The sequence below is a fragment of the Silurus aristotelis genome, assembly GCF_946808225.1.
Source record: "Silurus aristotelis genome assembly, chromosome: 21".
NCBI lineage: Eukaryota > Metazoa > Chordata > Actinopteri > Siluriformes > Siluridae > Silurus > Silurus aristotelis.
Window position 1 is genome coordinate 5,897,063 of NC_139594.1, and position 14,843 is coordinate 5,911,905.

The 14,843-nt window shown below is 39.0% G+C and overlaps 2 protein-coding genes across 2 annotated transcripts; one reads left to right on the top strand and one right to left on the bottom strand.

Moving 5' to 3' along the window:
* The first annotated feature begins 132 nt into the window (after positions 1 to 132).
* Positions 133 to 4,006, top strand: LOC310716253 (intercellular adhesion molecule 1-like). Its single transcript, XM_083523264.1, has 5 exons — positions 133 to 357; positions 717 to 980; positions 1,382 to 1,705; positions 2,081 to 2,299; positions 2,935 to 4,006. Exons 1-5 carry the CDS (start codon positions 300 to 302, stop codon positions 3,108 to 3,110), a joined length of 1,041 nt encoding a protein of 346 aa, XP_083379390.1. The 5' UTR covers positions 133 to 299; the 3' UTR covers positions 3,111 to 4,006.
* Positions 4,007 to 10,564: 6,558 nt separating this feature from the next.
* Positions 10,565 to 13,576, bottom strand: LOC310716935 (cell adhesion molecule 4). Its single transcript, XM_083524584.1, has 5 exons — positions 13,339 to 13,576; positions 12,143 to 12,409; positions 11,667 to 11,999; positions 11,317 to 11,562; positions 10,565 to 10,779 (listed from the first exon to the last, which is right to left on the bottom strand). Exons 1-5 carry the CDS (start codon positions 13,385 to 13,387, stop codon positions 10,655 to 10,657), a joined length of 1,020 nt encoding a protein of 339 aa, XP_083380710.1. The 5' UTR covers positions 13,388 to 13,576; the 3' UTR covers positions 10,565 to 10,654.
* Positions 13,577 to 14,843: the final 1,267 nt, after the last annotated feature.

A 14,843-nucleotide genomic window follows, 5' to 3' on the forward strand; every position in this document is an offset into this window, starting at 1 on the left:
TGTGACAAAGTGAAAGTAGCTTTAGAAAGCACAGCCTGGTGTAAGTAAGTGCTGTGACTTGTCAATGAACTTAGTTAGGCATGTGACTCTGGTTAAACAATGCCTTCCTGAGACTATAGGAAAACTAATTTTGCGGAAGGATATCGCAAAGAGTGAGTGGCTGGTGTGAACGCGCATAATAGTCTCAGACCTAGGATTTGTGTGCTGTGTGCGTTTAGCGGTTTGTCTCCGGGATTATTCAATTTCTCGATTCGTTTTGAGCTCGCCTTCACGGATTATATTTTAGACATTTTTTGGCCATGGGACATGTCGGATTATATCGGTTAGTGTGTCTCTCCGCGTGGTTTATACTCAAAGGTACGATTTAGGATCTTTGATCCTTATTCTCCTGCTGAACTCTGTCTTATACTTTCATTCTTCACACTGTAAACAGCTGGCCTGATGTTTGCTTCACACTAAGGGTTTCAGAGTACCTTGAAGGAGGTTGTTGATTTGATGTATTTGGTTATTTTTTAATAGTAAATGAACTTCAATTAAAGGTTCAATTCTCTATGTTCAATTTAAGATTAATAAATACACATTTTCAGCCTTAACAAGGGTGCCAATAATTATGGAGCTGACTGTGTCCATTTGTCCATTTGCCTTGATTCACTGTTGATAAATCTAGATAATTATCCTGCAATCTAACTTATATTTGTTACTGAATATGTTTCTAGCTGCTGCTGAATCAATAGTGATTACGCCTTCTAAATTGGTGGTGAAGTATGGAGATGCTGCTTCAGCAAACTGTTCCTCTACCGAACAGAAACATGGAGGAATGGGCTGGGAAGCTTCACAGGGAAGTGTGGATTTAGTTAAAGGTGTCCAGCAGATTACCTGGTCAGTGCAAAGCCTTGCACATTGGGACTTAAAGCCAATTTGCTACATGAGCTTTGAAAATGGTGACCAATTGGAAAAGGAACTCAACATTGTTATTTACAGTTAAGTTGATATCTTTTAATTCTCTTTGTCTTTGAGTGATTATGTATAGATATTTATAGTGTCCAAAGATGCTTTGTCTAATGCATTTTTGCCTTTTAAATGACTTATGACTTTGAACTACTTGTGTTGTGGCATGAAACATAAATGTTATAAGGCAACGAAATAAATAAAACATGCTCACATTTACATTGTACATCGGACACACACCCTTGTGTGTGTCTACTCTGTTTAGTCTTCTGCATGCGACCAATATAAAGACACTGTTCATCCAAATGATGGCTCAGAAATGGCTTTGATTAAATGGACAGCTGCCCGTTAGAAACACTAGCTTTCATTCATTTATCACTAGCCATTAGCATTGTTTATTTGTGTTGTACTAAGACGGTTTTCTACTCCACAGAGCTTCCAGATTCTATCGATGTGAAGAAATGCTCAGAGCCACTAAACGAAGGGGAGACCTGTACGCTTCAGTGTGATATTAAAAGTGTTGCTCCGGTTAGAAACCTTCAAGTCATGTGGTACAAACAACAGGTTGTTCTGAAAAATGTCACCTTTAATGAAAATACTATGGGACCAGTTGAGAAACATTTGAACAGATCAATCCAGGCCAGCAGAAATGATGATGGAGCTGAGTATTGGTGTGAAGCAAAGCTGGAACTGGGACCAGAGGGACCACAGCCTCCTCCTACAAAGAAATCGGAACCTCGCAGGATTACAGTACACTGTAAGTTGGGATATTTCCAAAATAATTTAAGGGCAGATCCATGGTACTTGAAGATTGTACTTTAGTTCTGCCTTAGCATGAGTTATCATACTTTGTGTATCATTACCTCCTTCCCATATTGTCTGTCTTCTTGGTAACTACTAATGTGTTATAATGTTTCTGTTACTGAAACTTGTCGGTCCATTTCTGAGAAAAGTTAGCAATGTGTGTTGTTATTTTAACCGTTCTTTTAAGGCTGTTGTATCACTGTGCTCAAGGACCTTTTCACATCCATGTTTACCTGTTTACACATTCAGCACTTGGCTCAATTCAATTAATGTGCTGCTGACTAACTTTGATCAGCTGACACCTTGTAATATTTTTTTCTTTCTTCAGACAAGCCACAGTTTGCTAATGATACAGAGACCATAGAAGCAGGAAATACCACCTTAAATTGTACTGTCAAAGCAAACCCCCCTCCTGAGTACACTTGGAAGGCACCACATTCAGATAAGACATTTCAAGGCCCCACATTATCCGTTAATTATTCCGGAAACTACAAATGCACTGCATCAAACCAACGTGGCACCGCAACGAAACTTTTTATCGTCAAACGTGAGTGTTAAAGATTTCTTTTGTTTTCATGTGATGTTGATTTCCTGTATTTATTTCCTTTATTTAGTTTATTTACTATGAATGTAACAGTACACAAAATTTACGGTTCGGTACGTACCTCAGTTTTTTAAGTCATGGTTCGGTTCAGCTTCAGTACATTTAAGGGGAAGAAATGTGTGTTTTACATTTTAAAGATTATTATATTATTATATTATTATAGATTATACATTTTCTAAAGATGTGTTCTACGTAACTGTTCTAGTTATTTCAGCATACTTTAACAAATGGCCTTTTTCCTTCATTCATTCACTCCCTTAATATGCAGAATTGTCAGGATTTTCTTTTAAGAGAAATTCTTGAAGCTGAAAAATGCAAAAGACCATCAAAAAACTCGAAGTGGCCGCGATTTCACGCATGCGAAAAACCACTCGTACAAATACGTGTACCGTTACACCTCTGTTATTTACTATCAGACAAACGCTATATATTTGTGAACTTACTATGTCATGTATTTATTTTAAGCTAAAAATGTAAATAAATAGTGAATTATAGAATTTATTGAATTCTGCTGATGTGGTGTTAAAGATGTAGTAATACTTCTGCTTTGGTTCATGATACCTTTTTTTTTTTTACAGCTTATCCCAACACCGTTTTTTGGGTTTGTCTGTTGATCGGAATATTTTTAGCTCTTGTGCTGATTGCAGCAGTCATATTCACATACTGGAAAAGAAAGCATGGAAGGGCGGCTAACAACAGCATCCCATTTCCAGCTGATCAGAAAGTGGAAGATGTAGAGTTACTTTCAAAATAAGCTCAATTAGAATGCATGTTCTTTTGTTTTCTGGTGCTCCAGGACCGTTTGCTTTACCCCAATGCTAAATCTTATACTGCAATGAGTGGCAAAGGGTTTCTGAGTTATGGTTTCAGAAATGTTTCTTTTGTAGGTTTTTTGTCTGTTTTTAATGTGACTGTAATTACTGAAGGTTTAGACAAACATAGGTTTGAAACCCTGCATTCTGCCTAATGACTGGAATTAATATTTCTGTGAAACCTTCATTTTTACTCATTTCATTTATGTTTTATTGATCTATCTCTGATATATTTGTTTCATACGCATTTCCCTTTTCTAGTTCTAGTTCACATTGTTATTTTGGTAAATAATTTAGCATAGCCACACGACGACGTGCTGTTGGACTGATTGACTCATTGTGACTAAAATTGTTTTAATAAAATAATTGTTCAAACAAGAAATGAGAAATTATCATTATTTATAAAGTATAGCCAGGAATTTTGTTTGTTTGCTCCAACAATGAAAATAGTTCCTCAAGGGACTTGACGGAGTGTAATGCTCTCTGACTGAAATCTCGTATGTAATTGTTTACACATTTCACTATCATGACCTGTTACTAGAGTTGGAATTGTGTTTGTAGCGATCACGGACAAGCAGAGTGAAACACAATTAAATGTCTCTAAATATCAACATTCTTGGTACATCGCTTGTCCAATCAGTGTAACGGTACGGATTTTTAAATGTTAGACATATACATTTGATTATCTTCATTGATACATTTGATCCTTATGTACTTATGTGTATGTATTATTTTTATTTTTGTGTACTCTATATGGACAAAAGTATTAGGACACCGGACTTGTGTGGTTCTTCTCTGAACTGTTCTCACAAATTTAAAGGCCTTTTGTATGTCTTTGGATGTGATGGCTTTCTATTTTCCAAACTCATTCCTGTGTATAATGTGAGCACCATATTAAGATTTGGCTTACAAAGGATGCGATCACAACCCTATTGAGCACCTTTGGGATGTGTTGGAACGTTATGGTCAGGCGTCCACACACTTTTGCCTGCATAGTGTAGTATGTTGTATGTTGAAACCTTAAATATACTGTGCATTTTTATATACCGTGTTTTTCGGACTATAAGCCGCTACTTTTTTCCCACGCTTTGAACCCCGCGGCTTAAACAACGAAGCGGCTAATATATGGATTTTTCCTGGGTTTTTCCCAGTTTCACAAGCTTCAAGCCAAAGACTGAGCCCCATAACATTAGACCAATGAAATTGCCGAACGGATTCAGGTGAACCAATTAAACTCTTTATATTAAATCAGGTACGACGATACCAAAAGATAATGCACGACGATACCAAAAGATAAACTCCCGAGAGAAATAGTTGTGAACGGGAAGGAGGAAGACAGTGAGCAATGACTTTCTTGGTAGGCTACTGTTTAGATACAAGTCGTGTTACAGGCACTGTCCTTTGTTAAAGCCTGTGTAAAGTTCATTAGTTTCAATGTAGACATTATAGACAGGTGCGGCTTATTTATGTTCAAAATAAAAATGCCTCAAGCTGTGATACAGTGTGTGTTCTTGCTCTTTTTTCTCACAGTTATTTAATCATAATGCTGGCTATAATTTTAAAAAGCCAGCTTTCAGCTATGGATTTGTGCTACAGTAGCTCTGTTGTGGGTTTTCAGCAGGCGTACTAGCAGGTGTAAACCCACATACATCAATGACCCTCGGGCAAACATGCCATTGTCACTGGTTGACCAGTAGTCTTACTTTTGACCACTTATATTAACCACTGCCCACAAGACCTAACAAGGTTTCCCATCATCTTTTAGTGGTTTTAATGATATGGCTGATCTGTGAAGTTTTTTTTAACACAAACATTTTCGTTTGAAAACGCATCACTTCACAAGAACGAAGCTGTAAAAGTCATTTAATTTCGTGCAATTGCGAAAAGACTCAAATTAGCTTTACACAGACTGCATTTATTCACTGGAATTGCATAAAATGACGAAGAACCACATTTTTATTATAATGAGACTGTCTCATCTAAGGGAGTTTTTCCTTGCCACAGTCGCCAAGGCTGTTCATCAGGGATAAATACACACCGTTCACCTTAACTGTTGATTTCTGTAAAGTTGTTTTGAGACAATGTCTGTTGTGATATAGTATCTTAAATATGTAGTATCTGAATGCCTTAATTCAGATTATTTCTCTTCTGATGAAATTCATGAAGGAGCTGAAGATAATTCTCTGCTCCTATACTGAACTGTCTGGCCAGATGTTTTCCTTTAAGCCAAATGTATGAAAGGCCCATAGTGTTTATCTTAAGAGCCATGACTGGGAAAATGAGACGGGCTGTCGTCCTTAAATCAGTATGAGCCGAAGTATAGAATATGATCCAGGATGCATGTCCTCTTGGGAGACGACCTCTGACCCGTTCACTATATGTTTAGATGAATGGTCTGGGAAAGTGAGCTCTGGTACATCTGAGATACATCTGTTATACATTAAGAGGCGGACCCAGAGAACGGGCAAACTATTTAGCGTGTGTGTAGACATGGATCGGGAGTCGTCGATTCATCCATACGGCGGCTCCGAGCTGATCCAGGAGGCTCGTGAAGATGCTGAATTTCTGTGTTAAATAAACTTTATTTACAAAGAAATAACAGTGTCTGCGAAGATTCATTCCAAGCAACATCTGAACTCCATCAAGACAAGAAATATACATCAGTGAAAAGCGCTATAGAAATACATTTGACTTGACTATATTTTATCGTTTGTGTTCTAGTATGTGGTAGAAATCTGGAGCAATTTTTTTGGTGCTGTTTTTTATCTTAATTTTTGCCCTGTGCATGATCAATTAAATGAGCAGATATGAATTATGTATCCTATATTATGCTGCTTTATGAATGAAATTTGTGTAGCAAAATAATTTTACATTGTACATTGTAATTTACTGTATTACAGTAAAAACATGTAATGCATTGTATTTCATTGTCTGTGTGTGTAATGAATAATGCATTGTACTAACTACTTGCTTCGTTTTACAGTAAAAGCTGGAGAATATGAGTATGTGCATCTGATTGGAATATAGTATTACTCTTAGTCTTCTTCTTCTTCTTTCGGCTGCTCCCATTAGGAGTCGCCACAGCGGATCATCCGTCTCCATACCACCCTGTCCTCTACATCTGCCTCTTTCACACCAACTACCTGCATGTCTTCCCTCACCACATCCATGAACCTCCTCCTTGGCCTTCCTCTTTTCCTCCTACCTGGTGGCTCCATCTTCAGCATTTTTCTACCAATATAATTCATGTCCCTTCTCTGCACATGTCCAAACCATCTCAATCTCGCCTCCCTCACCTTGTCACCAAAACATCCTACATGTGCTGTCCCTCTAATAAACTCATTTCTAATCTTGTCCATCCTCGTCACTCCCAAAGAAAACCTTAACATTTTCAGCTCTGCTACCTCCAGCTCCACCTCCTGTCTTTTACTCAATGCCACTGTCTCTAATCCATACAACATCGCAGGTCTCACCACAGTCCTATAAACTTTCCCTTTCATTCTTGCAGATACCCTACTATCACAAATCACTCCTGTCACTCTTCTCCACCCACTCCACCCTGCCTGCACTCTTTTCTTTACTTCTCTAACACACTCTCCATTACTTTGCACTGTTGACCCCAGGTACCTGAACTCCTCCACCTTCTCCACCTCTTCTCCCTGCAACCGCATCACTCCACTGCCCTCCCTCTCATTCACACACATGTACTCTGTCTTACTCCTACTGACTTTCATTCCCCTTCTCTCAAGCGCATATCTCCACCTCTCCAGGCTCTTCTCAACCTGCTCTCTACTCTCACCACAAATCACAATATCATCTGCAAACATCATAGTCCAGGGAGACTCCTGTCTGACCTCGTCCGTCAACCTGTCCATCACCACTGCAAACAGGAAAGGGCTCAGGGCCGATCCTTGATGCAGTCCAACCTTCACCCTGAACCAGTCTGTCGTACCTACTGCACACTTCACTGCCGTCACACTGTCCTCATACATGTCCTGCACCACCCTCACATACTTCTCTGACACACCTGACTTCCTCATACAATACCACAACTCCTCTCTCGGCACCCTGTCGTACGCTTTCTCTAAATCCACAAATACACAATGCAGCTCCTTCTGTCCTTCTCTATACTTCTCCATCAACATCCTCAAAGCAAATAAGGCATCTGTGGTGCTCTTCCTCGGCATGAAACCATACTGTTGCTCACAGATGGTCACCTCTTCTCTCAGCCTGGCTTCCACTACTCTTTCCCATAACTTCATGGTGTGACTGATCAACTTAATTCCCCTGTAGTTACTGCAGGTCTGCACATCTCCCTTATGCTTAAAGATCGGTACCAGCACACTCCTTCTCCATTCCTCAGGCATCCTCTCCCCTTCCAGAATTCTGGTAAACAATCTGGTTAAAAACTCCACTGCCATCTCTCCTAAACATCTCCACGCTTCTACCGGTATGTCATCTGGTCCAACCGACTTTCCATTCTTCATCCTCTTAATCGCTGCTCTCACTTCCTCCTTACTAATCCTATCTACATCCTGCTTCACCAACTCCACATCCTCCAATCTTCTCTCTCTCTGATTTTCCTCATTCATCAGCTGCTCAAAATACTCTCTCCATCTTCTCAACACACTCTCCTCATTAGTCAACACATTTCCCTCTCCATCCTTTATTGCTCTAACTTGCAGTACATCCTTCCCAGCTCGGTCCCTCTGCCTGGCCAATCGGTATAAATCCTTTTCTCCTTCCTTAGTGTCCAACCTCTTATACAGCTCCTCATATGCCTTTTCCTTGGCTTTCGCCACATCCCTTTTTTACCTGCTGCCGCATCTCCTTGTACTCCTGCCTACTTTTCTCATCACTCTGTCGATCCCACTTCTGTTTTGCCAACCTCTTTCCCTTAATGCTCTCCTGCACTTCCTCATTCCACCACCACGTCTCCTTGTCTTGCTTTCTATTTCCAGATGTCACACCAAGTACTTTTCTAGCTGCCTCCCTCATCACTCCTGCAGTAGTTGCCCAATCATCCGGCACCTCTTCACCACCACCAAGCCCCTGTCTGACCTCTTCCCTGAACCTCACACTACACTCTTCCTCCTTCAGTTTCCATATCTTATTCTTCTTTCAATCCTTACTTTCCTCCTCTTCTTCTTCGCCTCCAAAACCATCCTACAGACCACCATCCGATGCTGTCTAGCTACACTGTCCCCCGCCAACACCTTACAGTCTCCAATCTCCTTCAGGTTGCATCTCCTACACAGAACATAATCCACCTGTGTGCACCTTCCTCCACTCTTATACGTCACCCTATGATCCTCCTTCTTCTTAAAATACGTGTTCACCACTGCCATTTCCATCCTTTTTGCAAAATCTGCCACCATCTGCCCTTCCACATTCCTCTCCTTAAAACCATACCTACCCATCACCTCCTCATCACCTCTGTTCCCTTCACCTACATGCCCATTAAAGTCTGCCCCAATCACCAATCGTTCTTTCCTAGGTACACCATCTACCACTTCATCTAATTCACTCCAGAATCTTTCCTTCTCCTCCATCTCACAGCCAACTTGTGGAGCATAGGCACTGATGACATTTATCATCATCCCTTCAACCTCCACCTTCACGATCATCACCCTATCAGAAACTCTCTTCACCTCCACTACACTCTTACTGTACTCTTCCTTCAGAATCACCCCTACACCATTTCTCTTTCCATCCACACCATGATAAAACAGTTAAAATCCACCTCCAATGTTCCTGGCCTTACTCCCTTTCCACTTGGTCTCCTGAACACACAGCATATCTACCTTTCTCCTCTCCATCATATCAGCTACCTCTCTCCCTTTACCCGTCATAGTACCAACATTTAAAGTACCAACCAGAACCTCTACTCTCCTACACTGCTCCTTTTCCTGCCGTCTCTGTAGACGTCTTCCTCCTCTCCTTCTCCTCCTTCGGCCAACAGTAGCCCAATTTCCACCGGTACCCTGTCGTCTAACGATACCTGTGGCGGTCGTTGTTAACCCGGGCCTCGACCGATCCGGTATGAAATTCTCATTTGTGATCCGCATATTTGATTTGGCACATGTTTTACGCTGGATGCCCTTCCTAACGCAACCCTCCCCATTTACCCGGGCTTGGGACCGGCACTAAGAGTGCACTGGCTTGTGCCCCCCTAATGGCTGGGTTATAGTATTACTCTTAGTATTACTATAGAATGATATCACTATATAAGTGCAAACAATAGGACTGAAGTTTGCTGCTGCCTTTTGCGCATTTGCAATAAAAAATACTGCAAAGAATCTCAAAATCAACGTACTCCTTCACACTTAATCTCATAACCCATAATTCCTGACCTGGAAAAAAATTATAATAATAAAACCCCCTCTACATTTCTCAGTCTAATCAACAATTGTTTACTAGTTGTAATATTGTTTATGCTACATAATGTACTACAGCTGTAGTTCATGTGTTTGTTTAAACACTGATAATCCATTACTCTGCAGTGTGGAAGTTGAGGATGCCCAATAGACCTGGCCCTACCCCAGAAAAACATTTCAGTAAGACAAAGTAACAAAGACTTGTAAAATGATGTGTCTCTTTTAATTTTTCAGGAGCTATGAACTAGCTTAAATATAATAAATCTTAAACTTCAATCTAATTTTAAAACGCATGTTGAGGTCATTTTTTATACATTCAAACATTAACTGGGTTTAATTGACTAAGCTAGCTTGTTTTTGTTTAATGCTAGGATCGACTAGCATCCATTCCAATAGCACAATTTTTGCCAATCCAAAGTTAAAAGGTATAAAAATTACTTTTCAAATGAAAGGAGGACATTGATGTAATTTCATCAGTTAAAATCTTTTTTTTTTCTCCTTGAATACATTTTAAAGCAACTACCTACAAGAGCATATTTTTTTGCTGGATGCTTCCTATTTTAATTCAGATTTTTACACAATATCTGTACTTTATCTGTAGATTTAAGTGCCTTAAATTAAGTATCGTTTTTAGGGAAAGTGTTTAGGTAATGGCCTTGAATCAAGAAGCATCTAATTCAGGGGTAACCAACCTTTTTGAAACTGAGAGCTACTTCTTGGGTGCCGATTAACGTGAAGGGCTACCAGTTATATGTTATTATTAATAATTAATGATATTCATCTATGTGAAAACACTGATCATGTTAATGATTTCTCATAATAATTATCAACATTTGATTTAACAAAGTAGGAAACAGCTATTTTTAGAAAAGGCCCGCGGGCTACTCATGTGGTCCTTGCGGGCTACGTGGTCACCATGTTGGTGACCCCTGATCTAAGTCAACCCTAGGAAACCCGAAGCAGCTTCACTAAAAAACAGTGAATCCAGTTCTACCAAACAAAACAGATAAAAACAGGTGTGTGTGAGATTGTTTTTATTTTAAAAATACGATTTTAAATGTTAAACAAGTTGATGCATTAATCAAGTATCACAGACATTACACACAATGTTAGAAATATTCATGCATGTAATATTCATGTATGTGACAGAAGAAACTGGACGATTTGTTGGTCTGAAAAAAATAAAAAATAGCAGTGCTCTGACACGTTTTGGATATCGGTGAAGTCTTCACACCTGAAAGGGCAAAGTGTGAGTACAGCAAAGGCAACATGGAATACAACACACTGTATGTAGCAATATTTTTTTTACTGTAAACGTTTCCCATCTATATAACTGCATAAATCCATCCAGTTAAAAAACACAATGTGAAACTAAACACCTGAAAAAAGGAAAAGACCCATACATGTCTTTCTACAGACTTCCATATGCTCCAACATACTACTGTATATAAGAGTACTGTATGTATGCTTGAACCTTTACTGTTGTCTCTCTCCCTTAATATATAGCATTTACTTTATCCATATTATCTATCATCTAGTTATTTTTAGTCTTTCCCCCTTTTTTTTTTTTTTACATTTATTTTACTGTAATTTTAGTATAATTACAAAATAACTTTAAAACCTCATTCAGTGAACTCATTCAAATTTATCATAAATGTATCTTGAAAAATTCACAATTGCAGTCATTATTGTCCTGCTTCAGGGAGTTCAGCCTACTCCCGTTCTGGACCCTCCCATGTTTTCATGTGTTCAGAGCATCATTAAAACTTGCCTTTGGATTTGAGCTTGATGATGAACTGCTTGCTCGATTTGCCCAGTAAATTGTATGCAGTACAGGTGTAAGTGCCTGAGGAAGATGTCGTAATAAGCGGCTGATTATCATCAATCTCCTGCAGGTGCAGTGAGCTCCAGCTGTACATAGGTGGCGGATTTCCTCCCGCTGAGCAATTGAGCATGATCTTGTCGCCATCGTCGAGTTCGACGACTTCCTGCTGTGGGTCGAATGATTCAGGCGGGTCTAAAGGAAAATAATCAGGAAAAATCATCTTTACCAATGTTCTTGTAAAAACATTAATACTGATCTATAGACAGTGCTTGTAGGTAATGACTGGATGTATTTACAATAAACATTAAGGCTGAGAGGCTCTGATTTCACTCTGGGGGGAGGTTGAGGTCCTTCTAGTCCCAGTTCCAGTGCTGCCTCACAACTGTATGGAGCTCCATCTTCTGCCTTGCTTGGAGTGATTAGCAGGGTGGAAGACACTTGTACCGGGGTAGCAGGTGACAGCTCAGAGAATGTGTTATTGTATACTTCAGTCTGGCCTCGGTACCAGCGCAGGGTGAGGTACTGGACTGGCGCGATGTTTTGTACCTCACACAATAGCTGGTACTCTCTGCCTTCCACCATGGCTCCGGTGTGGTTCACCAAGCTGATGGAGATGCTGTCTGGAGTTTCTGGCAAATCAATAACACCGAAAATATATTCACTACCTCTAATATATTGATAATATTAATATTTTCTCTACCTCTATTCTACTATTTTTATACATAAAGTCATATTATCTAATCAGTAATACATTCAGGGTCTTTTGTCATACTGTATAGAACAAGGTTGAGCTTCTCTTCACACTGTCTGGGTGCAGTGAAGAAAACCCCGTAGCAGATCGGCTCCTCGATCCAATCAATCAAACTGTCCACCTGCCACTGGACTGCGAGGTCACGCTGAGTGTATGATGCCCCGATGGCTGATTCCCATCCTAAAACACGCACAGGCCGAGACGCCATACAGCTGACCGAAACTGCTTCTCCGAACCTTACCACAGCTCTCGAGGGAGAAATCTCAAGAGAGCAATCATCACCTGATGCTAAAGACAGTGGAAATATATATATTTATAAACATCTCCTGCATGCAAGATTTAACTACATCAAGATACAGTATGTACTATTCTTTAAATTACAAAAAAAGACAAAACTGCTGTAGCTCTTTGCCTTATGAGCATATATATATATATATATATATATATATATATATATATATATATATATATATATATATATATATATATATATATATATATATATATATATATGCTGTATTCTATTATATTATGCTCATTTTAATATATAAAATTCAAAAGCCTGATATTAGAAACTCCTCCTGAGTCTCTCTCTTTCTCTGTTGTATTTAAAAAAAATACAGTTTTCCAAATACTCTACTGACTTTATCAGTTAAATATCTTCAAGCTATTTGTAGAATTTTATGTCATATTCGGTTCCTGCAATAAAATTTCAATAAACGAACATAGAGAGAGCGCACTGGTTTTATGGTCTTTTTTTTGGTTCTAGGTTTTTTTACATTCCAATCATCAGTCTTTTGAGTGCTTTTCTGTGACATGCTTTCAGGATCTCAGTACACACTCATACAATGTTTGGAATAACTTCTAACTTCTACATCGAGTGCACTGGTGTACGAGTTAACACAAACAAAGTTGCCCTCAAATTTAAATTAGCAGTATTCTGACTGAAAATAAACATTGCACTGGGGAGAAAACCTTCCCTCAGCCTTCAGATAAAGTTACGTTATTTCCTGGATTGAACATTAGTTTATGTATTATCTTTGATTACTTGAATGTTAATAAATCATTAAACTGTACTTAGAATTCAGAGAACATTCATTTTATGTTCAGAAAAAAAAAAAGTTTTTGCCTTTGCTAAACACAAGCTCTTTATAAATTAAATATTGAGTTGTGCATATCATCTCTACTTCAGTGTACATCCAACTGTGTTATCTTACCTTTTTGGAGGATGAAGAGAATAAGGCATTTCAGTGTATTCTGCAGCATGTTTTTAGATTAAAATCTACACAGTCCTGGTGAAGAGGCGAAAGGAATTCCAACTTGATCCTGCTTGGCAACCCAAAAACTGAGCTGTGACTTCTAACAAAAGCTCTGCTTTGCATTGCTGCTCTTGTCCATGCCATAGTTCGACTGAAGGGGGACCTGAAGGGACTGGGGCCCCAGTAAAGCAAACCTTCTTTACACTGAAAACAATCATTGTAAGCACCCCCCTCTTCGGCTATTAATGACGTTGCAGAGGGTTCGAGGGAAGCTTGCAAAGCTTGAATTCAAATCAGGGGCAGTAGTTAAGGAAAATGTTCTCACTATGCTTAAATTTTTTCTTGCATTTTTTTCCAGTTGGGAGCAATATCTACTCAAATGTAATTGTGTGTTGCTAGAAGTGAAGCACATGTTACTCTACTTCAGCTCACTTTTCATCAGAGCAGCACACCAGTGGTATTTCAGTAGAGGAAAGTCCCCTTTGACTTGTTGCTTGAACTTTAATGCATCATAGCTGCATGAACCTCACTGGCCTGACTATATGCATGAACAGAGCAGGAAATGGCTTCCTTCATTTGAGCCTGAAATCGTGTCTTGAGTAGTGCATTTACAAATACTTTACATTTGTATGGTGAGATAGATTTGTTTTGTGTCATGTCTTCTCTATTAACCGAGATTATGTGAATTGGCCGGTTGGGTTAAAATGTCCCTAGCACGGCCAGCTCGCTATGGCAACACTCTACACAAACACTCCGACTCAAACAGTTTTTGGCAGGAATAATGTCACATAGAGGTTTTTATCCTTAGATTAAGCTACAAATGGACCTCATTTGACAAACTTCCTCAGACATCCCTGCTTTATCAATTGCACAATGTTTGTTTTACAAAATTCCTTGCTGTGATATAATCACAACAAACGATAAGGACAGGAAAGCACTTGTCTGATAAATGTATGAGTTTTTGCCTGTCTTCTCCACTACGATAAACATTCACATACAAGTCTGCAGCAACAAAGCCTTTACATGTATAAATATATATTCATATTTATTTCAGGGATTGGATAATCAGGGCGTAATCGTTGCTAATTCACTAAGGACAGTTTTTATTATCTCATACTTATGCACACTTTTTTTTTAATAATTTACACTGGTGTATAAATGCTGACCTTCAGTAGCTGAAGTAACTGAAGTGCAGTGGGAAGCTGTTGGAGTTGTTGTAGGAGCAGAGCAGCACATATTCAGTTGCAATTATGATTCCAGATCAGGAAAGTTAATAAAGCCTACACTGAGTATTTTAATTAGCTATGTGTACAGCAATAACGAAGCTTTTCTACTTAAGTGCATTTTGTTAAGCATGTGTACGTTTGGAAATTTTTTTACTTTGACATTTTAATGAGCGACATCTGACTTTTCACTCCATAGATTTTTTGAAATACGTACCGTTCTTCACCATCACTTGAAAC